Raw genomic sequence first — 24600 nt, 5'->3', positions numbered from 1 at the left:
ACTTTGGATAATAGTGATCTAGTGTGTTGGGACTTCTGATGCTGATGATAGTTAGGCTGGGATTGTTTTTCAAACAAACCTGGCTGAAGTCCCTGATTATGACTTACAATATGTCAGGATGGATTATTTCTCTGGAGTATCTCACGTGCTTGATTATAGTCGGCTGCTGGTGGTATGTAAATTCCAGTGAGTGTTGCGGTTGAGGCCTCCCTAGAACAGATGGCAGTTGATCGTTCTATGTTCAGGGTTGGGGAACGTGAGTTTGACAAAACCACCACATCAAAGCACCACCGAGAACTTGTCATGAAATACACAGCTCCACCTTTTGTCTTCTCCGAATCTACAGTTCAGTCTCTCCTGTGAATTGAGAATGCTTCAGGTTTGATGGCCGTATCTGGCGTGCTGGGAGTAAGCCTTGTCTCGGTTGAGTTGGTGGTGAGGATGGCAAATGCGCTGTTAGCATTAATCTCAAGGGGACTAGAACATAAAAGCAAGGATGTAATACTGAGGCTTTCTAAGGCATTGCTCAGAGCACACTTGGAGTACTGTGAGCAGTTTTGGGCCCCTTACCTAAGAAGAGATGTGCTGGCATTGGAGAAGGTCTAGAGGAGGTTCGTGAGAATGAGGAATGATTCTGGGAATGAAAGGGTTAATGTTTGAGGACCATTTGATGGCTTTGGGCCTGTGCTAGTTGGAGTTTAGAAGAATGGGGGGGGGGGAGAGGAGAGAATCTCATTGACACCTATTAAATATTGTGGAGAGGGTGTTCATGTTGGGGGAACCAGAGGGCACAGTCTCTGATTAGAAGGATGGCTATTTAGAACTGAGATGAAGAGGAAATTCTTTAGCCAGATGGCAGTGAACCTGTGGAATTCATGGCTGTGGAGGTCGTCATTGGATATACCGTTGTGTGCAAAAATTTTAGGCACATGTAAAAAAAATCTGTAAAGTGAAGATGCTCTGAAAATAATGAAATGTTTCTAAATATTAAAAACTATAAAGAGCATTAAGCAATAGAAAATAAATCAATATTTTGTGTGTGATCACCCTTTGCCTTTAAAACTGCATCAGTTCTCCTAGGTATACTGTTGTGTAGTTGTGTAAGAAAATCGGCAGGTAGACTGATCCAAGCATGTTTGAGAACTTGCCACAGTTATTCTGCAGACTTTGGCTGCCTCGCTTGCTTCTGCCTTCCAGTTAATCAGACAGCCTGATGATGTTGAGATCAGGGCTCTGCGGAGGCCATACCACCTTGTGCAGAATTCCATGTAGAAGAAGGGGAAGGAGAAGGGGATTCAAGAGGAAGTGTTAAAATGCTTGGCCACCCTGAAGTTCCACTTTTGGCCACTTTGTTGAGCACCTCCACTCCATCCATCAAAAGTGGAACTTCCCAGTGGCCAAACATTTTAATTCTGATTCCCATTCCTGTTTCAACATGTTGGTCCGTGACTTCCTCTCGTATCAAGATAAGGCTACCCTCAGGGTGGAGGAGCAACATCCTATATTCCATCTGGGTAGCCTCCATCCTGATTGCATGCATATTGATTTCTCCTACGAGTTAAAAAAAAATTCCCTACCACCCTATTCCTCTATTCCCCACTCTGGCCTTTTACCTCTTCTCACCTGGGTCCACTCCCCCTGCCCTTTCTCCTATGGTCTGCTCTCCTCTATCAGATTCCTTCTTCTCCAGCCTGAACCTTTCTCACCCACTTGGCTTTATCTATCACCTTCCAGCAAGCCTCCTTCCCCTCACCCCACCCTTTTATTCTGGCGTCTTCCCTCTTCCTTTACAGTCCTGAAGAAGGATCTCAGCCTGAAACATCGACTGTTTACTCATTTCCATAGAAACTGCCTGACCTGCTGGGTTCTCCCAGCACGTTGTGTTTGTTGCTTTGGATTTTCAGCGTCTGCAGACTTCCTTGTGTTTACATCTTAAACCTCCTGCCTGCCACAAAATTTCTACCTGGAAGAGACCTTGCTGATACAGGATGACCACCTTGTGTCTTGTTGCTATGCTCACTCTTACCATAGTATAAGAATCGATGATTTGAAGGTTAAACTGTTACATCTGCCACAGCCTCACCTTTTGGTGTGGTTGGAGTTTGCCAACGTCACTGCCTCTCTCCCAGATAAGCTAAATCTTTTTTACACTTGATTCGATGTTGCCAACACTGACGAGCCCCTGAGGAGACTTACAGCTGAAGCGACCTGCAGCTAGGTCATCTCTGAGGCGGAAGAATGCAGTTGTTTCCAATGAGTGGACAGTCGCACGGCTGCGGGACCAGACGGCATCCCAGGGTGGGTACTCAGGATGTGCGCGGCACAACTGGCAGGTGTGTTTAAAGACATTTTTAATCTCTCCCTCTCCCAGTGTAGAGTGCCATTCTGCTTCAAATTATCCACCATTGTCTCTGTTGCAAAAAAGACCAAGGTAACATGTCTGAACAACTGGCGTCCTGTCGCACTCACCTCAATAATAAGCAAATGCTTTGAGAGGCTGGTCAGGGACTACATCTGCAGCTTGCTACCACCCAAACTGAACTCCTACAATTCTCCTACTGACACAACCAATTAACAGCCACTGCTCTACACACCGTCCTTATACATCTGAAGAAGAGGGATGCTTATGTTAGAGTGCTGTTCTTGACTACAGTTCAGCATTCAACACCATATTTCTCTCCAGGCTCGACAAGAAGCTCAGAGACCTTGGCCTTCACCCTGCCATGTGCAGCTGGATCCTGGACTTCCTGTCAGATTGCCGACAGGTGGTAAGAGTGGGGTCCCTCACCTCTTCCCCTCAACACAGGTGCCCCTCAGGGCTGTGTACCAAGCCCCCTCCTTTACTCTCTGTATACCCATGACTGTGTCACCACCCACAGCTTCAATCTGCTAATTAAATTTCCTGATGATACCACACTGATTGTCCAAATCTTAAATAATAATGCGGCAGCCTACAGAGAAGAAGTCATCACCCTGACACAGTGGTGTCAAGAACACAACCTATCCCGCAATGTCGCAAAAGCAAAGGAGCTGGTTGTGGACTACAGGAGGAATGGAGACAGGCTAACCCCTATTGACATCAATGGATCTGGGGTTGAGAGGGTGAACAGCTTTAAGATCCTCGGCATAAACATCACCGAGGATCTCACGTGGCTTGTACATACTGGCTCTGTGGTGAAAAAAGCACAACAGCACCTCCTCACCTCAGACGGTTGAAGGAGTTTGGTATGGCTCCCCAAGTTCTAAGAACTTTCTACAGGGGCACAATTGAGAATATCCTGACTGGCTGAATCACCGCCTGGTATGGGAATTGTACTTCCCTCAATCGCAGGACTCTGCAGAGAGTGATGCGGACAGCCCAGCGCATCTGTAGATGTGAACTTCCTTCTATTCAGGTCATTTACAAAGACGGGTGAAAAAAGGGCCCAAAGGATCATTGGGGGACCTGAGTCACCCCAACCACAAACTGTTCGAACTGCTACCATCTGGGAAACGGTACTGCAGCATAAAAGCCAGGACCAACAGGCTTCAGGACAGCTTCTTTCACCAGGCCATCAGACTACTTAACTCATGCTGACACAACTGTATTTCTATGTTATACTGACTATCGTGTTATACATACTATTTATTATAAATTACTATAAGTTGCGCATTTAGACAGAGACGTAACACAAAAATGTTTACTCCTCATATATGAAGGATCTAAGTAATAAAGTCAATTCATTTCAATTCATTGTCCTTTGCCCAGTTTGATTCCTTCTGTACTTGTTTCTGTTACAGTTAATCAGTTTAGTTCATTCAACTTGTTATATCATTGATCGTTAGCATCCTATTTGTTATCTTTGCTTATAGCATTGGGCTATATACCTACAAAGTAATCAAGATTTTATTAGAAAACTGGTCTATTACTTTATATGATACTTTCTTTAAATACAAAACTTTCTCTGTGGCATTTAATTTTTTGGGAAATGAATGGAAACCTAAAATTTGCTCTTTTCTATTGACGCATTAATGCAGAAGACAAAAAATAAACATCTTAAAATTTATAGTAAAAAAAGATTAGGGTGGCTATGATTTTTGCACAATACTGTATTTAAAGCGGAGGCTGACAGTTTCTTGGTTTGTCAGAGTGTCAAAGGTTACGGAGAGAAGGCAGGAGAATGGAGTTGAGAGGAATGATAAATTAGCCACGATGAAATAGGGGAACAGACATGATGGACTGGATGGCCTATTCTACTCCTATATCTTTTGGTCTGATTTTGTTACTTTCTCCACTGGCCTGTGATGAGGTAAATTGTCGTCAGTTAGCAAGTGATACTGAGAGTTGAATGTAAATTGGCACCAGGATCTTGGCCTGACTGTTTATTCCCCATTATAGATGCTGTCTGAATTGCTGAGTTCCTGCATTATTTTAAGTGGGTTGCTCAAGATTTCCAGTATCTGTAGGACCTCTTGGAATTGTGAACATAATTTAAAATTTTTACCAGCTTGGTCATATTGCTAACATTGTAAATTTAACTAAATTAGACTGATTTTGTTGACCATTCCCTTACTGGTGAGTTCTGGGACACATCAGCCAGCTTTCACCTCTGCCAGTTGGTGGGTGATAAGGTGGCAGGTGGCATTGAGGGTGTTACATTTTTCATCTCACATGTTGCTTAAATCTATCATCCCTTTCAAAGATTGTCTTGCGCTATCTGCAGCCTCCACAGAATCAGAATTGGGTTTATTGTCACTGACATGTGTACATCATGAAATTTGTCATTTTGTTACAGCAAAACAGAGCAAGACATAAATTTCCATCAGTAAATAAGTATTGCAAAAGAGGAAGAATGAAGTATTGACATCTGAGGATCTATCCTGGGCCCAATATATTGATGCAATTATAAAGAATGCACGAAAGTGGCTATATTACATTAGGACTTTGAAGAGACCTTGTATGTCACCAAGGCTCTTAGCAATTTTCTACAGATGCACCATGGAGAGTATCTAACTGGTTAGTATGGAGAAGCCACTGCACAGGAGATTGGGAGAAGAAGCTGCAGAAAGTTGCAAACTTAGCCAGGTCTATCACGGACTCGAGCCTCCCCTGCATTGAGAGCATCTTTGAAAGATGATGCTTCAAAAAGACTGCAGCCATCATTAAGGACCTCCATCACCCAGAACACACCCTCTTCTCATTGCTATCTCATTGTGGAAGAGATACAGGAGCTGAAGACACAGACTTAACATTTTAGGGACAGCTTCTTCCCCTCCACCATCTGATTTCTGACTGGACAATGAACCCATGTACATCACCTCACTATTTAAAAAATTATTTTGCTTTCTTTTTGCACTAACTTATTTTAATTTGTAGTTTATTATTATTATGTACTGCACTGTACTGCTACCACAAAACCGTTCTCATCCTCAACGATATTAATTTTTCTCTACACTTTAATTAGCTTGGAGTAATGGAGCCAACTACTGGTTCGTGCCTTACCATCAGGCATCAATGTGGCGTCCATCCCCACCTGCACCCTCGAGAGCCTAGTTTGCCGAATCCCCCAGGGGACTGCAAAAGTGCCACATCATTTAGTCAGCTCAAGAGTACATTCTTAAAAAGGGAAATTACTGACAACAGACTGCAGCGATCACAGCTCATAGGTACGCGTATCCAGAAGACAAAACATATCTAGTAGTTTTGTGAGCTAGCTGCAACGTGTTGCCGTTGGTTACTGGCATCATCTTTTGCACGACATATGTCCGTGATATTAAACCTGATTCTGATAGTGTTCATTTTGCATCAATTGACCGTTCAGAGATCTTGCATTAATTATTGGTGTAGAAAGTACCAGAAGCTGTGTAGCCTCATATAGTAATTTATTTAGTGGCAAAATGCCATAGGTAATTTAATGACCAAATATGTCCACTTTTTTGGTGGTGTGGGGAGGGAGACAAACAAGGAGACACAGGATGGTCTTTTTTTTCCCTCAGCGAGGGGTTACTAAAAACAGGAGGACATCGGTTTAAGATCAGAAGTAAATGATTTAAAAAGGACATCAGGTGCAGCTTCTTTGCTTATTAAATGTGGAGTACTGTATTTGGGATGAATAGTGGATGAGGCAGGAACATTAACACCGTTTAATAAGCGCATGGATAGGAGAGGTGTGGAGTGCTATGGGGTAAATGCAGTCCGACATAGTCAGCATGGAAAGGCCTATTTCTGTTTAAACAGAGAAGAGTTTGTGGAGTGAGAGTCCCATCGTCCCGACTGCGGAGCCACGGCAATACCGAGGGGCGTACGGAGCGACGTCAATCACGCGGGAAGCGCCGTAGGGGGAGGGTGCGAAGTGACGTCGGTCACGGGAGGAGCGTGCGGAGCAACGCCAATCCGACAGGCGGCGCCGTTAGGGGAGGGTGAGACAAGTGGCTGCTGGGTATTCACTGGAGAGTGAATATATATCTGCTTACGGTTGCAAGGAAGATGAGAGGGGTTTAGGACCCAGCCTGTGGTGAGTCTGATCCCACGCAGTCGGTCTATGAGTGATCCCGTGTAATTGCCCCTCAGTGTTGCCTCGCTCTAAGGAAAGCCGGCGGTGACAGGCTGGAGGACCAACGGGCGGCCGTCTCCGCAGCCACGGCCCCGAACTCTGTCTGCCCCTCTTCAGCCGGGCTGTGTGCAATTACCCTGGGGGCTGAGCCACGTGAAGTGTCACCCCGCCGTGGCACATTGGGCTTTTCTTTGAGCTGGACAGCTCTGTACATTTACTCGTCGGATTTGCCCCCGAAACCTGGAGGAGGTGTGTAGAAGGGACTGCGGTTCTTCCACCTGTAACGTGGGTGCTGATCGTTAGAAAGATGAATTTAAATCGCGCAACTTTAAATTGTTGGAACCCAGATAAGTTTTCACTTCCCACAGGCTGTGTTAGAAACCGGTAGATCATAAGCACAAGAGATTCCACAGATGCTGGAAATCCAGAGTCACACTCAAAATGCCGGAGAAACTCAGCGGATTAGCCATTAAATATGGGAAGGAATAAAGAGTCGACGTTTCTGGGCAAGATTCTTCCACAGGTTTTGGCCCGAAATGAAATATCGACTCTTTATTCCTTCGCTGTTGTCTGACATCGGTTCCTTCAGCATTTTGTGATAGAAGACCGGTGATGAATTTCTTCACTTTGGAAACCCATGTAACCGGTTAAAATTTGATTAGATCCTGATGAATTTTAAAGGGGCGGTTAATATTTCCTTCGACAGAAGCTTCTTCTGGTTATGTGATCTGTATGCTTGCTATGCGAATGTGGATGTTGTTCTTTATGGCAGCCGAGGTTAGGCGTGATGTCCAATATATCTAGACTCTCTTCCCGCATATAATAACCACCTTATTAGTACGCCTTCCCTGTGCTTCCTTTGGCAGGATTGTTTGAACGTTTAAGGTACTGAGATGGATCGCAATCCATCCCCACCACCAAGTGATGAAAGTGACAATGAGACCACCGGAGACGATGCAATTGGAAACACAGTTTATAGCAAGCACTGGTTGTTTAGCACACTCATGCAACTAATCAAGGTAATATTCTCATCATGCCCTTGAATGGGTGCATAATAATGCAACAGGTATCTTAATATGGCATCAGAATAGATTTCTGTCGTTGGTTCTTGTTTGGAGACTAGGGTGCCAAATTAATATGGTGGTGTTTTCCAAGCCAACCCACAGCCTAAACCCAGAGGACTTGTAATTTGAAACCCAGTCTGAACCTAGCATGTGTTTTCACATGCTTGGGTCATTGTCATCTTTTAAGTGGGAAATGTTGAAAGTTTTGAGTTTTGAGAAACAGCAATGTATGTGTGGACACCAGAATAAGGTGATTATAATGTTCAGCATAATACTGTCCTTTAGAAAGGAAACATACCAAGAACTTAATGAGGGAGCAGAAGAGCTTTACAAATTTCTGTCAGGCCAAAGAAACTTCAATTATTTGGAGAGAATAAAGAAATTGGGTTTGTTCTAAAGAACAATCAAATAAAACATTTTTTTCACTCAAAGTTCAAAGTACATATATGTCGCCATATACAACCCTGAGACTCATTTTCTAGCGGGTGTATTCAGTAAATCTAATAACCATAATAGAATCAGTGAAAGACCACATTAACAGGGCAGGCAACCTGTGTGCAATAGACAGAAAACTAAATTCAAAAAGAAAGGAAAAAAATAAGTATCAAGAGCATGAGATGAAGAGTCCTTGGAAGTGAGTCTACAGGTTGTGGGAACAGGCAGTGATGGGGCAAGTGATGTTATCCCCTTTGGTTCAAGAGCTGATGGTTGAGGGGTAATAACTGTTCCTGAACCTGGTGTAAGCCCTGAAGCTTCTGTACCTTCTTCCTGATGGCAGCAGAGAGAAGAGAGCAAGTCCTGGGTGGTGGGGGTCCCTGATGATGGATGCTGCTTTCCTGTGACAACGCTGTGAGAAGATGCACTCAGTGACGGGGAGGGCTATACCCATGATAGACTGGGCTAAATCTACATGACTACTTTTTGTAGGATTTTCTGTTCAAGGGCATTGGTGTTCATATCAGGCTGTGATACAGCCAGTCAGTATATTCTCCACCACGCATCTATAGAAGTTTATCCAAGTTTTAGTTGTCATGCTGAACCTTCACAACCTTCCAAAGGAGGTAGAAGCGCTGCCTTGCTTTCTTCGTAATTGTACCTGTGCGCTGGGCCCAGGACAGGTCCACTGAAACGATTACACGAGGAATTTAAAGTTGCTGACCCTCTCCGCTTCTGATCCCCCGAAGAGGATTGACTCATTGATCTCCAGTTTTCTTCTCCTGAAGTCTATAACCAGCTCCTTGGTCTTACTGACATTGAGTGGGAGGTTTTTGTTGTGGCACCACTCAGCCAGGTTTTCAGTCTTTCTCCTGTATGCCAGTTCGTCACCACCTTTGATTCGGCCCTCCACAATGGTGTTGTCAGCAAACATAAGTAATACATTGGAGCTGTGCTTAGCCATACAATCATATCACCTGACTGTGCAGGTGATGCCTCCCTCCCAAATGCGCTAAATAACTTCTATGCCCGGTTTGAGGCAGAAAATGACGAGGCGGCGAGGAAGTACACCCCTCCTACAAATGACCAGGTGCTGTGTCTCTCCATGGCCGACGTGAGAAGAACCCTGGGCAGGGTCAACCCATGGAAGGCTGCTGGACCAGACAACATTCCTGGTAGAGTGCTCAGAGGATGTGCAAACCAGCTAGCAGATGTTCTCACTGACATTTTCACCATCTCCCTGAGCAGCGCCACCATTCCAACGTGCTTCAAGGCCGCCACCATCGTCCCCGTGCCAAAGAAGTCTTCAGTGTCCTGCCTAAATGACGACCCTCCTGTTGCACTTACATCCATCATCATGAAGTGTTTCGAGAGGCTCGTCATGAGGCATATCAAGACCCTGCTGCCCCCCTCACTGGACCCCCTGCAGTTTGCGTACCGTCCCAACCACTCAACAGATGACGCCATTGCCACCACCCTCCACCTGGCCCTAACCCACCTGGACAAAAAAGACACATACTTTCCGATGTTGTTCATAGACTTCAGTTCAGCATTCAACACAATCATCCCTCAGAAACTGATTGGAAAGCTGAGCCTACTGGGCCTGAACACCTCCCTCTGCAACTGGATCCTAGACTTCCTGACTGGGAGACCTCAGTCAGTCCGGATCTGGAGCAGCATCTCCAACACCATCACACTGAGCACGGGGGCTCCCCAGGGTTGCGTGCTCAGTCCACTGCTGTTCACTCTGCTGACCCACGACTGTGCTGCAACACACAGCTCGAGCCATATCATCAAGTTCGCCGATGACATGACCGTGGTGGGTCTTATCAGCAAGAATGACGAGTCAGCTTACAGAGAGGAGGTGCAGCGGCTAACGGACTGGTGCAGAGCCAACAACCTGTCTCTTAATGTGAACAAGACAAAAGAGATGGTTGTTGACTTCAGGAGGGCACAGAGTGACCACTCCCCGCTGAATGTCGACGGCTCCTCGGTAGAGATTGTAAACAGCACCAAATTTCTCAGTGTTCACCTGACGGAGAATCTCACCTGGTCCCTCAACACCAGCTCCATAGCAAAGAAAGCCCAGCAGCATCTCTACTTTTTGCAAAGGCTGAGGAATATCCATCTCCTACCCCCCATCCTCATCACATTCTACAGGGGTTGTATTGAGAGCATACTGAGCAGCTGCATTACTGCCTGGTTTGGAAATTGCACCATCTCGGATTGCAAGACCCTGCAGCGGATAGTGAGGTCAGCTGAGAAGATCATCAAGGTCTCTCTTCCTGCCATCACGGACATTTACACTACACGCTGCATCCGCAAAGGTAACAGCATTATGAAGGACCCCACGCACCCCTCATACAATCTCTTCTCCCTCCTGCCAGCTGGGAAAAGGCTCCGAAGCATTCGGGCTCTCACGACCAGACTATGTAACAGTTTCTTTCCCCCAAGCTATCAGATTCCTCAATACCCGAAGCCTGGACTGACACCTTGGCCCTATTGTCCTGTTTATTATTTTTTGTAATGCCTGCACTGTTTTTGTGCACTTTATGCAGTCTATATAGGTCTGTAGTCTAGTGTAGCTTTCTCTGTTTTTTTTAATTACATAGTTCGGTCTAGTTTTTTGTACTGTGTCATGTAACACCATGGTCCTGAAAAACATTGTCTCATTTTTACTATTGTTACGTTCCCAGTAACCGGGTGACTTACCAGCAAAGATAGAGAGGTCCGCTGAAGTCTGATGATACTATTTTCAAACGTTTTTATTTATAAAGGGGCACAAACGTATGGTTAATACAAAACATTCAGATCATATACATCGTCAAAACTCAAACTAAAGCGCAGGTATAGTAATAATCAGAAATAAGCTCTATCGTTGTCTAGGGGAATACTGAGTCCAATGGAATATAAAAGTCACTCATAAATTTGCAGGCTTTTCCGTTTGGGAACCGCTGGCATTTCACGTGTTGGAGAGAGAGAGTGGTGAGAAAGAAGGAACACTTGCCCGTCGTCTTTGCGAAGCAAATCCCTGTTGCTAGTTAAAACGTTTTTCCTTTGGTTTCAGCCACAGACTCCCGATCCGGGATCTAACGCACGTGGCTTCCTTCAAAATGGCTTCCTGCTCCGACGGGAAGCGCTATCGTGTCTTCTTCGTGTGTCTCCTTGGTGCATCTGAGGCCCCGCCTCGGCAGCCCGCCTTTTATCTGGACTGGCAGGGTTGTAGATGTCAATCAGGGTGGGGGGGAGGCAATCTTTCCCCCATCACCCAGCCCACGTTGCCCTGAGGGTTTGCACGTAGTCCAGTCCCTTATTCCACAAAGGTGTCTCCCAAGACAATGGCTATGTCCATGGCTTTTGTCTGGCTGAGAGGCCAGCCCGCATTCCAAACTGTAAGGCTGCTCTCTCCCTCTCGCGATTCTCACAAAGGAGGGGGCTGGGGTCATAACACTATGCACTGTACCAGCAGTTATGGTTGAAATGACAATAAAAGTTGACTTGACTTGACTTGTGTAAAATGAGTAGAGTAGCTAAGCACACAGCCTCGTGATGTATCTGTGCTGATGGAGATTGTGGAGGAGATGTTATTGCCAAATGACTGGGGTCTGCAAGTGAGGAAATCAAGGATCCAATTGCAGAAAGAGGTATGAGGCCAAGGTCTTGAAGCTTATTGTTTGGTTATGCGGGGATGATGGTATTGAATGCTGAGCTGTAGTCGATAAAGAGCATCTTGATGTATACACACTGGGAGCTGTTCCAGGGTGGAGTGAAGAGTCAATGAAATTGCATTTGCTGTGGACTTGTTGCTTTGATAGGGAAATTGGAGCAGATCCAAGTTGCCTCTCAGGCAGGGTCTGATATGTTTCATCATCAACCTCTCAGAACACTTTATCATTGTGCTACTGGACAGTAGTCATTGAGGAAGTTCACCACGTTCTTCTTGGGTGCTGGTATGCTTGAAGCAGGTGGGGATCTCAGACTGCGGAAGTGAGAGGTTAAAGATCTCAGTGAACGCTCAGGCCAGTTGATCAGCATAGACCTTTAGTACTTGGACAGGTATCTCATCTGGGCCAGATACTTTCTGTGAGTTTACCCTCTTGAAGAATGCTTGCAGGTTATCTTCAGAGACTGAAATCATAGGATCCTTGGGGGCTGTGGGAGTTTGTAATGGTTCCTCCATGTTTCAATGGTCAAAGCGAGCATAGAAGGGATTGAGCTCATCAGGAAGTGAAGCCCTGTTGTCACCTATGTTGCATAATTTCATTTTGTAAGAGGTGATAGCATTGAAGCCCTGCCACAGCTGTCGAGCATCGTTATTGAGCAAGATCTGAATTCTGATCTGAAGTGCTATGAAAAGAGTCATAAATGATAAATGACACAGCACAAAAGTTAATCATTTGGCCCAGTGTGTCTGTGTCAACCCACCTCATTTCCTGTTTTCTTTACCTTGTGCACTACAAATTATTTTTCCTTTGTGGCAATTCATTTCCCCTTTTTAAAGCCCTGATTGACTTGCTTACTATCCTGAAAGGGAGAGGTGTTAGATTATTCCACACTCAAAAAAAAAAGTGTCTTTCATTCCCTGTATATATTCATTATCACTTTATATATCCTTTGATCAAATTTGTAGCATCTCTTTTTAAAAATAATTGTACATCTGCATGGGGGATAAAAAAGAAAGGTCAAAGGGAACATGCAAGGAAGGAACCTAATCACACTGCTTGTTCTAACAGAGAGATTGTAGGTTAAGACCTACAAGTATCTTGGAGTACAGTTAGATGAGAAGCTAGACTGGACTGCCAACACAGATGCCTTGTGCAGGAAGGCACAGAGTCGACTGTACTTCCTTAGAAGGTTGGCGTCATTCAATGTCTGTAGTGAGATGCTGAAGATGTTCTATAGGTCAGTTGTGGAGAGCGCCCTCTTCTTTGTGGTGGCGTGTTGGGGAGGAAGCATTAAGAAGAGGGACGCCTCACGTCTTAATAAGCTGGTAAGGAAGGCGGGCTCTGTCGTGGGCAAAGTACTGGAGAGTTTAACATCGGTAGCTGAGCGAAGGGCGCTGAGTAGGCTACGGTCAATTATGGATAACTCTGAACATCCTCTACATAGCACCATCCAGAGACAGAGAAGCAGTTTCAGCGACAGGTTACTATCGATGCAATGCTCCTCAGACAGGATGAAGAGGTCAATACTCCCCAATGCCATTAGGCTTTACAATTCTACCGCCAGGACTTAAGAACTTTTTAAAAGCTATTATTAATGCTTTTTGAGATAGTGATTTAGATGTATATCATATTTTTTACTGAGTTAAGTATTGTATGTAATTAGTTTTGCTACAACAAGTGTATGGGACATTGGAAAAAAAGTTGAATTTCCCCATGGGGATGAATAAAGTATCTATCTATCTATCTATCTATCTATCTATAATGCCAAATCTGCCATTTGGTGTTGTCAGCCGAAATTCGTTAAACAAATCATTTTCCGAGCTTGACTGCAGTTTCCCGTGATGATCAAATGTTCACTGAGGCTGATTTGCCATTTTTATTGAGTGAAGCTAAGTAAACTGTTCTCTTGATTGGCATATGAGTTTGTACTAAAAAGGAACTGACCCACGAAGGTTTGATCTCTTCTTTGTATTGAGATAATAGATGTCAGTAAAGATAACATTTGAGGGGCAGTGTGTGTGCTGATTACCAAGTTGCCCCAGGTAAGGGGAGGAAAATCAGCTTAGCTTTATTTTCTCATTGACTGTTCACCTAATCTCCCCTTTGCACATCCCCTCTGGTTAAATTGAATTGGTTTAATTCTCAGTAGCTTCTGCCTGATCTTGGTGAGCAAGTGCAGAGAATGCAGTTTTACATAATTTTGCTTCTATTTTGATATAAACAGAAACCTAGAAAGTAGTAACAGGAATAGGCCTCTAACTCTGACTCATCTTGTTTTCTCCAGTCCCGCTGAAGGGTCTCGGCCCAAAAAGTCGTTTATTCTCTTTTCCATAGATGCTGTCTGGCCTGCTGAGTTCCTTCAGCATTTTCTGTGTGTTACTTGGATTTCCAGCGTCTGTAGATTTTCTCTTGTTTGTGGCAGGAATAGGCCATTTAGCATGGTCAGTGCATATTCTCTAGTTCAGTACCATATTCCTGTGCTCTCTCTCCCCCTGAGCCATCAGTGTTTAAAAATATTTTTACCTCTTCCTTAAACGTATTTAGTGACTTGGCCCTCTGTGGGAGAGAAGCCATAGTTCAGTTCAAATGAACTGATTTCACCACTCATGGACTCACTTTCAAAGACTCTACAGCTCATGTTCTCAGTATTGTAAATTTATTTATTATTTGTTTTTTCTCTATTTGCATAGTTTGTCGTCTTTCACACATTGGCTGTCAGACTTTGTTCATGTGCAGTTTTTCATTGATTCTATTGCTTTTTTTTGTTTCTGTAAATGTCCACAAGAAAACAAATCTCAGGGTTGTATATGGTGACATGTAAGTAGTTTGATAATAAATTTACTTTGAACTTTGCTTTCAAGTAGCCATTCCAGAAGATGGAAATGTTTATACTTTAATTAGAATCCAGCTCTATATTTAAAAAATGAATGTTATTTCTATTGTCTCAAGATGAATTTGCAGATTAAAACAGCCCAATATTACAGAACTATGCTGTGTGTGTATGTATTTTTTAATACATACACACACACACACACACACACACACACACACACACACACACACACACACACACACACACACACACACACACACACACACACACACACACACACACACACACACACACACACACACACACACACACTTGTACTCTTTGCCTTAACTTTTTAAAATTTGTTTTGCAGGAGAGTTCTTGTTTTGATCCCCATATACACAATTTAATTACAAACCCCATTTCCAGAAAAGTTGGGATATTTTCCAAAGTGCAATAAAAACAAAAATCTGTGATATGTTAATTCATGTGAACCTTTATTTAACTGACAAAAGTACAAAGAAAAGATTTTCAATAGTTTTACTGACCAACTTAATTGTATTTTGTAAATATACACAAATTTAGAATTTGATGGCTTCAACACACTCAACAAAAGTTGGGACAGTGGCATGTTTACCATTGTGTTGCATCACCTTTCCTTTTAATAACACTTTTTAGTCGTTTTGGAACTGAGAATACTAATTGTAGTAGATTTGCAATTGGAAGTTTTGTCCATTCTTGCTTGATATAAGACTTCAGCTGCTCAACAGTCCGTGGTCTCCATTGTCTGATTCTCCCCTTCATGATGCGCCATACATTTTCAATAGGAGATAGATCTGGACTGGCAGCAGGCCAGTCAAGCACACGCACTTTGTGTCTACAAAGCCACGCTGTTGTAGCCCGTGCAGAATGTGGTCTGGCATTGTCCTGCTGAAATAAGCATGGATGTCCCGGGAAGAGACGTCGCCTTGATTGCAACATATGTCTCTCTAAAATCCTAATATAAGCCTCAGAGTCAATGGTACCTTCACATACATGCAATTCACCCATGCCGTGGGCACTGATGCACCCCCCTACCATCACAGATGCTGGCTTTTGCACCTTTCGCTGATAACAATCAGGATGGTCATTTTCATCTGTGGCATGGAGAACTCGACGGCAGTTTTTTCCGAAAACTAGCTGAAATGTGGACTCATCTGACCACAGCACACGGTTCCACAGTCTTTTGGTCCATCTGAGATGAGCTCGGGCCCAGAGAACTCACTGGCGTTTCTGCATAGAGTTGATGTATGGCTTCCTCCTTGCGTAATACAGTTTCAAATTGCAGTTCTGGATGCAGCGACGGACCGTGTTAAGTGACAGTGGTTTTCCGAAGTACTCCTGAGCCCAGGTGTCTATAATTGTCATAGTAGCATGACGGTTTCTTAGGCAGTGCCGCCTGAGGGCTCGAAGATCACGCACATTCAACAGTGGTTTCCGACCTTGCCCTTTACACACCGAGATGTCTCTGGATTCTCTGAATCTTGTCACAATATTATGTACTGTAGATGTTGAAAGACCTAAATTCTCTGCAATCTTGCATTGGGAAATGTTCCTTTTGAACTGACTAACAATTCTGTCATGAATTTTGGCACAAAGGGGTGAGCCAGACCCATCCTTGCTTGCAAAGACTGAGCCTTTGATGGACGCTACTTTTATACCCAGTCATGATACCTCACCTGCTACCAATTAGCCTGCTTAATGTGGAGTCTTCCAAACCGGTGTTACTTGAATATTCTGTGCACTTTTCAATCTTATTTTAACTCTGTCCCAAACTTTTGTTGAGTGTGTTGCAGCCATCAGATTCTAAATTTGTGTATATTTACAAAATACAATTAAGTTGGTCAGTAAAACTATTGAAAATCTTTTCTTTGTACTTTTGTCAGTTAAATAAAGGTTCATGTGAATTAACATATCACAGATTTTTGTTTTTATTGCACTTTGGAAAATATCCCAACTTTTCTGGAAATGGGGTTTGTACATTTAATGTTTTTTTTTAAACTATTTCAACAGAGTAACTTGTAAAAAAAAGTATATATAAAGCCAAATGTCAAATGCCGCATAAATTAATTATCCCATTTTACTTTCTTAGTTTGTCTCTGCAGAGGATGAAAAGGCAGAACTTTTGAAAGCAGACACACAGCTGGATGAGGATCTGGAGAATGAGATCTGTAAAGTCTGGGACATGTCTATGGATGAGGTAACTAAAGAACAATGTGGAGCTTGAAGGCGATGTTGATTAACATCTGTTTGTTGATGGTTAGTGTTGGAGGCATTGTTCATCTAAAATGCAACCAGACCGTCATCTTAGAATCACAAATGTTTTGCTGCAGATTGCTCCATCTTTACATTTTCCTTTCATGCTCCACATCACATCACTGAGAGAACCAGAATCTCATTTTGTATCTTGCTTCAGAGGTGAATAATAACACTACATAGTTAAAACACCTGATTTGCACCTGATTTTTTATCTTTATGCCATTTAGATTCCCTGCGGAAATGGGATCGCAAGAATTTATTACTTTTTTCTCTCAGTAATGTAGCAGCACAATGAGATGTCAAGTTTTACTCTGAAAGCAGCAGTAATGTGGAAAGTTTATTCTGCTATTGCAGCACACTTTTCATTCAAGCAAAGTTCAATGGCCGCTAAGTTGAGTTTTCCAATTGCATTCTTCAGTGCCTCTGACTTTTTATGAAGTGTAATTAATGCTAGCAAAATTTGCGGCAAAATCTGCCTCAGCAAGGAGCTGGACCCACTGCAATTTGCCTGTTGCCACACTAGATCAAAGGCAGATGCAATCTCAATGGCTCTTCACATGGCCTAAGACCTCCTGGACAATACAAACACCTCTGTCAGGACGCTGTTCATTGACTATAGCTCAGTATTTAACACCAGCGTTTCCACAATCCTGATGGATTAGTCACAGAACCTGGGACTCTGTACCTCCCTCTGCAGTTGGATCCTCGACTTCCTAACTGGAAGACCACAATCTGTGCAGATTGGTAATAACACCTCCTCCTTGCTGATGTTCAACGCTGGTGCAGCTTGGGTGTGTGCTTAGCCCACTGCTCTACTCTCTCTATATACACATGACTGTGTGGCTAGGCATAGCTCAAATACCATCTATAGCTGCTGATGACACAACCATTGTTGGTGGAATCTCAGATGTTGATGAGAGGGCATATAGGAGTGAGATACACCAACTAGTAGAATGGTGTCGCAGCATCAACCTTGAACTCACCGTCAGTAAGCTGAAAGAGCTGATTGTGGACTTCAGGAAGGGTAAGATGAAGGAACACATACCAATCCTCAGAGGGATCAGGATTGGAGGGAGTGAACAGTTTCAAGTTCCTGGGTGTCAAGATCTCTGAAGACTTAAACTGGTCTCAACTTATCAATGCCACTATAAAGAAGGCAAGACAGTGACTATACTTCATTATAAGTTTGAAGACATTTGGTATGTCAACAAAAACACTCAAAAACTTTGATAGGTGTACTGCAGAGAGCATTCTACAGGCTACATCACTGTCTGGTATGGGGGGGTGGGGGGAGCACTGCACAGGACCGAAAGGAGCTGCAGAGGGTTGTAAATCTTGTCCGTTCCATCTTGGGTACTAGCCTACAAAGTACTCATAACATCTTCAAGGAACAGTGTCTCAGAAAGGCAGCATCCATTAGTAAGGACCCCCAGCACCCAAGGCATGCCCTTTTCTCATTGTTACTGCCAGGGAGGAGATACAGAAGCCTGAAGGCACACACTCAGCGATTCAAGAACAGCTTCTTTCTCTCTGCCATCCAATTCCTAAAAAGACATTGAACCCATGAACACTACTTCACTTTTTAAATATATATTGTATCTGTTTTTGTACGATTTTTAATCTATTTAAAATACATATACTGTAATTGATTTACTTATTCTTCTATATCATGTATTGCATTGAACTGCTGCTGCTAAGTTAATATATTTCACAACACCTGTCTGTGATAATAAACCCAATTCTGATTTTGGCCCTTGTTATATTAGTCTGGCTAATTAGAACAGAAAAGCATCAAAAGTAGCTGCCATACTGTTTCACATTGTGCAATTGCTTACTGATTTTTGAGTGTGTGGTCATCTACATTTCAATGCTGGACACTGGAAGACTACTGACATAGATATATAGTGGATTCTGGTTAATTGAGACTTATCGGGACTAGCACATTTTGGCCCAATTAAGTGGCTGTTCAAATTAGCTGAAGTTTCATGCAAATAGTCAAAAACATATAAAAATGACAAGCTACTGTTTAACTGAGTAACTAATTGTGTATTTAAATGAAATAAAGAACAGATTAGAGCATTAACGTTATTACAACAGTACTATAAAACTGTAGTTCCTAATTGACAGAGAAATTCGTCCAGTGTATGCTGCCATGTTCTTTTGATTAACTGCAAATGAACAAAATCAATGCAGACACCTAGTGGACTGCCTTCAGACAATATTTTTAGAGTCATACGGTTATAGTAAAGTACAGCACAGAAACAGGCCCCTTGGCCTATCTAATCCATTCTGAACCATTTAAACCACTTAGTCCCATCAACCTACACCTGGACCATAGCCATCCATACCCCCACTATCTATGTACCTATCCAAGCTCCTCTTAAACATTGAAATTGAACTCAACTGCACCACCTATGTTGGCAGCTTGTTCCATGCTCTCATAACCCTCGGAGTGAAGAGGTTTCCCCTCATGTTTCCCTTAAACTTTTCAGCTTTTACCTTTAACCTATGACTTCTAGTTGTAGTCCCACTCAGCATCAGTGGAAAAAGCCTGTTTGTATTTACTCTATCTATACCCTTCATAATTTTGTATACCTCTGTCAAATTTCTCCTCAGTCTTCTATGTTCCAAGGAATAAAGTCCTAACCTACTCAATCTTTCCTTATAACACAGTCCTCCAGACCCGCAACATCCTTGTAAATTTTCTCTATACTTGTTCAACCTTATTTACATCTTTCCTGTGGATAGATGACCAAAATTACACACAATACTCACTAATGTCTTATACAGCTTTAATATAACATCCCCTCTTCTGTACTCAATACTTTGAATTGTGAAGCCCAATGTGCCAAAAGCATTTTTTAATGCCACTTTCAGTGAATTATGGACCTTTGTTCTCCCTGAACCCTTTTTTCTGCTGCACTCCACACTCCCTACCTTTCACTGTGTAAGACTTACTCTGGTTGGTCCCATCAAAGTGCAACACCTTGCACTTGTCTGCATTTAATTTCATCTGCCATTTTTCAGCCGACATTTCCATCTGGTCCAGATCCTGCTGCAAGCTCTGACAGTCTTCCCTGTTGTCCACTACACTGCCAATCTTGGTGTCATTCACAAGCTTGCTGATCCAATTAACCACATTATCATCCAGATCATTGATATAGATGACAAACAACAATGGACACAGCACCACTCCACACAGCACTCCACTAGTCACAGGCCTCCAGTCAGGGAGGCAACTGCCTATTACCACTTCTCCCACAAAACCAATGTCTAATTCATTTTACTACCTCTTCTTGAATGCAAGATGACTGAACCTTCCTGACCAACCTCCCATGCAGGAACTTGTTAAATGCCTTACTAACGTCCACGTAGATGACATCCACTGCCTTGCTCCATCACTTTCCTGGTAATTTCCTTGAAAAAATCTACACGATTGGTTAGATATGATCTACCATGCACAAAGACATGCTGACTATCCCTAATCAGTCCCTGTCTTTCCAAATACTTGTATATCCATTCCCTGAGAGTACCTTTCAATAACTTCCCACCTACTGACATCAGGCTCACCGGCTTATAATTTCTTAACTTATTCTTAGAGCCTTTCTTAAACAGCAGAACAACATTAGCTATCCTCCAGTACACTGATACCTGTTGCTAAGGATGATTTAAATATTTCTGCAAGGACCCCTAAGTTTCTGCACTTGCCTCCCTCAGGGTCGTAGAGAACACTTTGTCAGGCCCTCAGAATTTAACCACCCTAATTTGCCTCAAGACAGCGAACACTAGCTCTGCAATCTGTATAGGGTCCATGACCTCACTGCTTCTGTGCCTCACTTCTAAAGACTCTGTGTCCATCTCCCTAGTAAATACAAGTGCAAAAAATTCATTTAAGATCTCCCCCATCTTTTTTGACTCTGTGCATGGGTTACCATTCTGATCTTCCGGAGGACTAATTTTGCTCTTTAAAGTAATGATAGAAGCCCTTCACCTTGTCTGCTAGAGCAACTTCATGCCGCCTTTTAGCCCTCCTGATTTCTTTCTTAAGTGTTCTCTTGCCTTTCCAATACTCCTCAAATACTTCATTTGCTCCTACCTGCCAATACTTGCTATGCACCTCCTTTTATTTCTTAACCAAGGCCTCAATATCTCTTGAAAACCAAGGTTCCTTAAACCTGTTATTTTAACCATTTATTCTGAAAGGCACATACAAGCTCTGTACTCTGAAAATTTCACTTTTGATTCACAACCCACAGATCAGACTTATCCTTTTCCATATTTACTTTGAAACTAAAGACATTATGATGCAAAGTGTTCCTTGACACAAACTTCTGTCACCTGCCATTTCTCATCAATAGCAGATCAAGTACTAAGCACATTCTTGTTGGGATTTCTACGTACTGATTAAGGAAACTTTTCTGAACATATTGGACCAACTGTATCCCATATTGTCCTTTTACAGTATGGGAGTCCCAGTCAATATGTGGAAAGTTAAATCATCTACCGTAACAACCTTCAGTTTCTTGCAACAGTCTACGATCTCTCTACAAATTTGTTCTTCTAAATCCCGCGGACTGTTAGGTAGTCCATAATATAGGCCCATTTTGATGATTGCACCCTCCAATTCTTCATTTTCATTGTAACATTCAAGATGATTGTTGATACCTTCAAATTCTTGATAGTCCCTAACTTGTTGAAGTAGTGAAATTGTTTCATTTTCACTCATGGCCATTTCCAGCATCTCCCAAGCCTGAATGCTTAAAACCACAATTAGCAAGGTAGTTCCAAATTGTCCTACTGCTTATCTCTCGCCAATTATTAGTGAGAAAAACCACTGCTTTTTGAACACAAACACACATAACTGGTGCTAATTAAAAACTGTTCGCTTAAGCATGGTATGGCTTTTAATGGCCACACGACTGACGCTAGTTAGAAACTTCTGCAGCAGTCTTCTGTCCCATTTAAATGCCATTGTGTCCCAAAGAAGCAAAATGAATCTTGACTATTTTTTGATTGGATTTTATTTTTAAGCGTTGTCCCAAATGATGGCTGCCCCGATTAACCAGAATCTACTGTATTTTACTACAGCCTGCTAATGCAAAATTTGTTGTTGTGTTGCAGGACGTTGCTCTATTTCTTCAGGAGTTCAATGTAACAGGCATTTTATTAGGGATCATTGGTAAATCTAAGTGTCCTCGATTGACGGTAAGTGAATTGTATAGAAGGTTCACTGTTAATTCCAGTGTTGTATCTTGCTCTATTATAACCTTTCACTGAATTCTGTAGGCAATTGTGCACACTCACATTATTGGGTTTGTTATAGTTTTGTCAGTTTTGCTGTAGTTGAGTAGGTGACTTGGCAATTAAAATACAGTAATGAAGGTAGCTATTATACTATTACTCACAGCATTGCGATGTACTTTATAGTGATACTTGCTCCGGTCATGTTAGTAATAATTGTCATTTAAGGGTACAGGTTTCTACTTTATAATAAGATGTAATTCCCTTTTCACTGTTCCATGATTAGCTAATTGGCTGATGCAAAGTGACAAATTGGTATTCAGGATCAGAAAGAAGTCTGTTTTGCCCTTATTACGGAAGCTTTCAGATGGCGATCTTGGCTGGTGCATGATGAGCACCTCTTCAAGTTCTTTCAATAAGCAGGTAGTTATGGGCAGAATAATGTCCACTGTAATTATCTTACTGTCAAAGTATCTTCTCTCTGGAGCAATCTTGTCCTTTCAAACATTGATAGGATTATACCCATAAGTGACTCATTAAAAGATCTGGATATAAACTGAATGCCTATCAATCTCATGGCATTTCAATGGAGTAGGCTCCCAGAAGAAAAAGCTGCTTAAAATGAGTCACACATTTATCTCATTGGGAAAATAATTAATGATAATGGGCAAATATTGTATGGGTATTCTGTTTTTGGTGATACTGAAGGTAGATGGTGTTGCCTGAATTTTGTACTATTGCCTAATTTTGACTTAAGGTTACCTGTGTCTCAGGTATGTCCTCTGTGTTATCCTGTGGTAACACATGTCTTTTATACAGTGAAGCACCCAGTGTTTTCTGGGCTTTGCTATTAAAGCTGCCCTATGTATTGAAGTAGTTTGTGAGCAGTGACTAGGCCTGTGGTGATGAAACCTGAGGCCTTGCTGTGGGCAGCCCTGAAGGCCCTTTGACAGTTCATGCTGATGAAGAATTTTTCAATTGCCTCTAAATATGCCTGATATCAAAGGTGTTCTGAAACATTTGAAATACATATAATTATAAGTAAATACTTTAAAAATACATTAAACTGCTTTAAGTTAAAATGAAAATAAAACGTCCCAAATCACTAAACTTTTGAATGGGTTTGTGACTAAATAGGACTTCTCCCTGACCCCTCAGCCCTGAATGATGCAGAATCAGTTTTGAACTTGGTGGTGTGCTCAGTGTGTTCCCTACCTCTGCAAAGTAATGCACAGCTATTGAAGTTACAAATGTGCTGACTTGCAGAAGGACATAGTTGACCTCTTGAGAACAGCTAGCTAAGGTAGGTAAGTATGTCTTGCCCCATTGTCTTTAGGGAGAATAACTGCATTTATACAGATTGTTTTCTTCAGAGATAAATGGTGGAAAAGTTGTATGTATTCTGTAGAAAGAATGGCTATCAACTAGATGGTCATGTCATACTTATTTTTATCAGTAGTACTGTGAAATTTGATAATATGACTTTTCTTTGAGATTAGGAGATCTGTGTTGGTATCCTGGGCAACATGGTTTGTTACAAGGAAACTTGTCAGTCAGTCACCAACAATGATAATCTTGTGTAAGTACTGGTAGGCTTACAGTGCTGCATTTTATTGCAACACGTCACTAATATTATTAATTCTTGCTGTCATAATGGGCTTTTGGGGAAACTGGATAAACCATCATTTTAGTGCATCCAATTCCCTTCCTGTGTTCCTGTCTCCTTGTATACAAAGTATATCAGGTAAGGTATTTCTGATAAATGGAAGCCTTATGGAATGATTGATTGTATACCAAATAAATTGTTCTTTACTTTTCAACAGTCATATACAAGTCACTTTATTTTAGAAGTAACATGAACTGCATGGAGTTGTATTGCAGATATCCCCCCCAAAAAAAAGCCTTTTACATTATGTTCAATAAATTCTGCTACTGTTGTCCAGTTGAAAAACATCATTAAATTTGGTTGTGTTGTAAGGATTTCCTTCATAGTTACGTTATTTAAAACAAAAATACTTTGTGAAAACAACGTAACGTGTAAATAATTAAAAAAAACTCAACTTATCCACTTTTGGGACAAAGCTTCAGATCCAGCCCAGATAAGATAGATGTTTTGTGCCATCCTATGCGTTAAGAGATTGAGTTGTCTAAATCCATTTACTAGTAGGTATGTTATGCAGAATAAAAAATGCACAAGCAATTTAGCATGGGCTTGGGAAATTGCAGTGCTTACCCATCATCTGTGTGAATGTTGTGACACAATGTTGGGATGGAATAGAAGGATCTGTAATCCTAATTTATTTTCTTTTGTCGCATCTGGGAGTTCCTGGTGGCTCATGTATAGTGACAATTGCATCTAATTGGTTGATCTTGAAGAGTACAGAAGTATTAATAGTGACTGTTTCAGTGTGTGGTATGACACACTGAAATAGACTGAATGAGCTGACTAATTGAGCATATACCATATTAAATTCAATGAATCTACATAATCTTATAGGACTGTGGCGTATTAACCTAGTCAGGCTGGCATTCTATAATATTGCACTTCCAGT

The 24600-nt window shown here is 42.2% G+C and overlaps 1 protein-coding gene across 2 annotated transcripts in view; it reads left to right on the top strand.

Annotated features, from left to right (window-relative positions):
* The first annotated feature begins 6370 nt into the window (after nucleotides 1-6370).
* The window catches only part of saal1 (serum amyloid A-like 1), a 41249-nt gene continuing 23019 nt past the window's right edge, over nucleotides 6371-24600 (top strand). Inside the window, exons 1-5 of one of the 2 annotated variants that reach the window (XM_073049284.1) lie at nucleotides 6371-6494; nucleotides 7400-7552; nucleotides 16641-16748; nucleotides 21929-22012; nucleotides 23548-23627. In XM_073049284.1, coding sequence (XP_072905385.1) covers nucleotides 7427-7552; nucleotides 16641-16748; nucleotides 21929-22012; nucleotides 23548-23627 — 398 coding nt within the window. In that variant the 5' untranslated portion in view covers nucleotides 6371-6494; nucleotides 7400-7426. The other variant, XM_073049285.1, reaches the window with a different exon arrangement.

The sequence above is a fragment of the Hemitrygon akajei genome, chromosome 6 (assembly GCF_048418815.1).
Source record: "Hemitrygon akajei chromosome 6, sHemAka1.3, whole genome shotgun sequence".
Classification (NCBI taxonomy): Eukaryota; Metazoa; Chordata; class Chondrichthyes; order Myliobatiformes; family Dasyatidae; genus Hemitrygon; species Hemitrygon akajei.
This window is presented reverse-complemented; position numbering and strand designations above follow the sequence as displayed.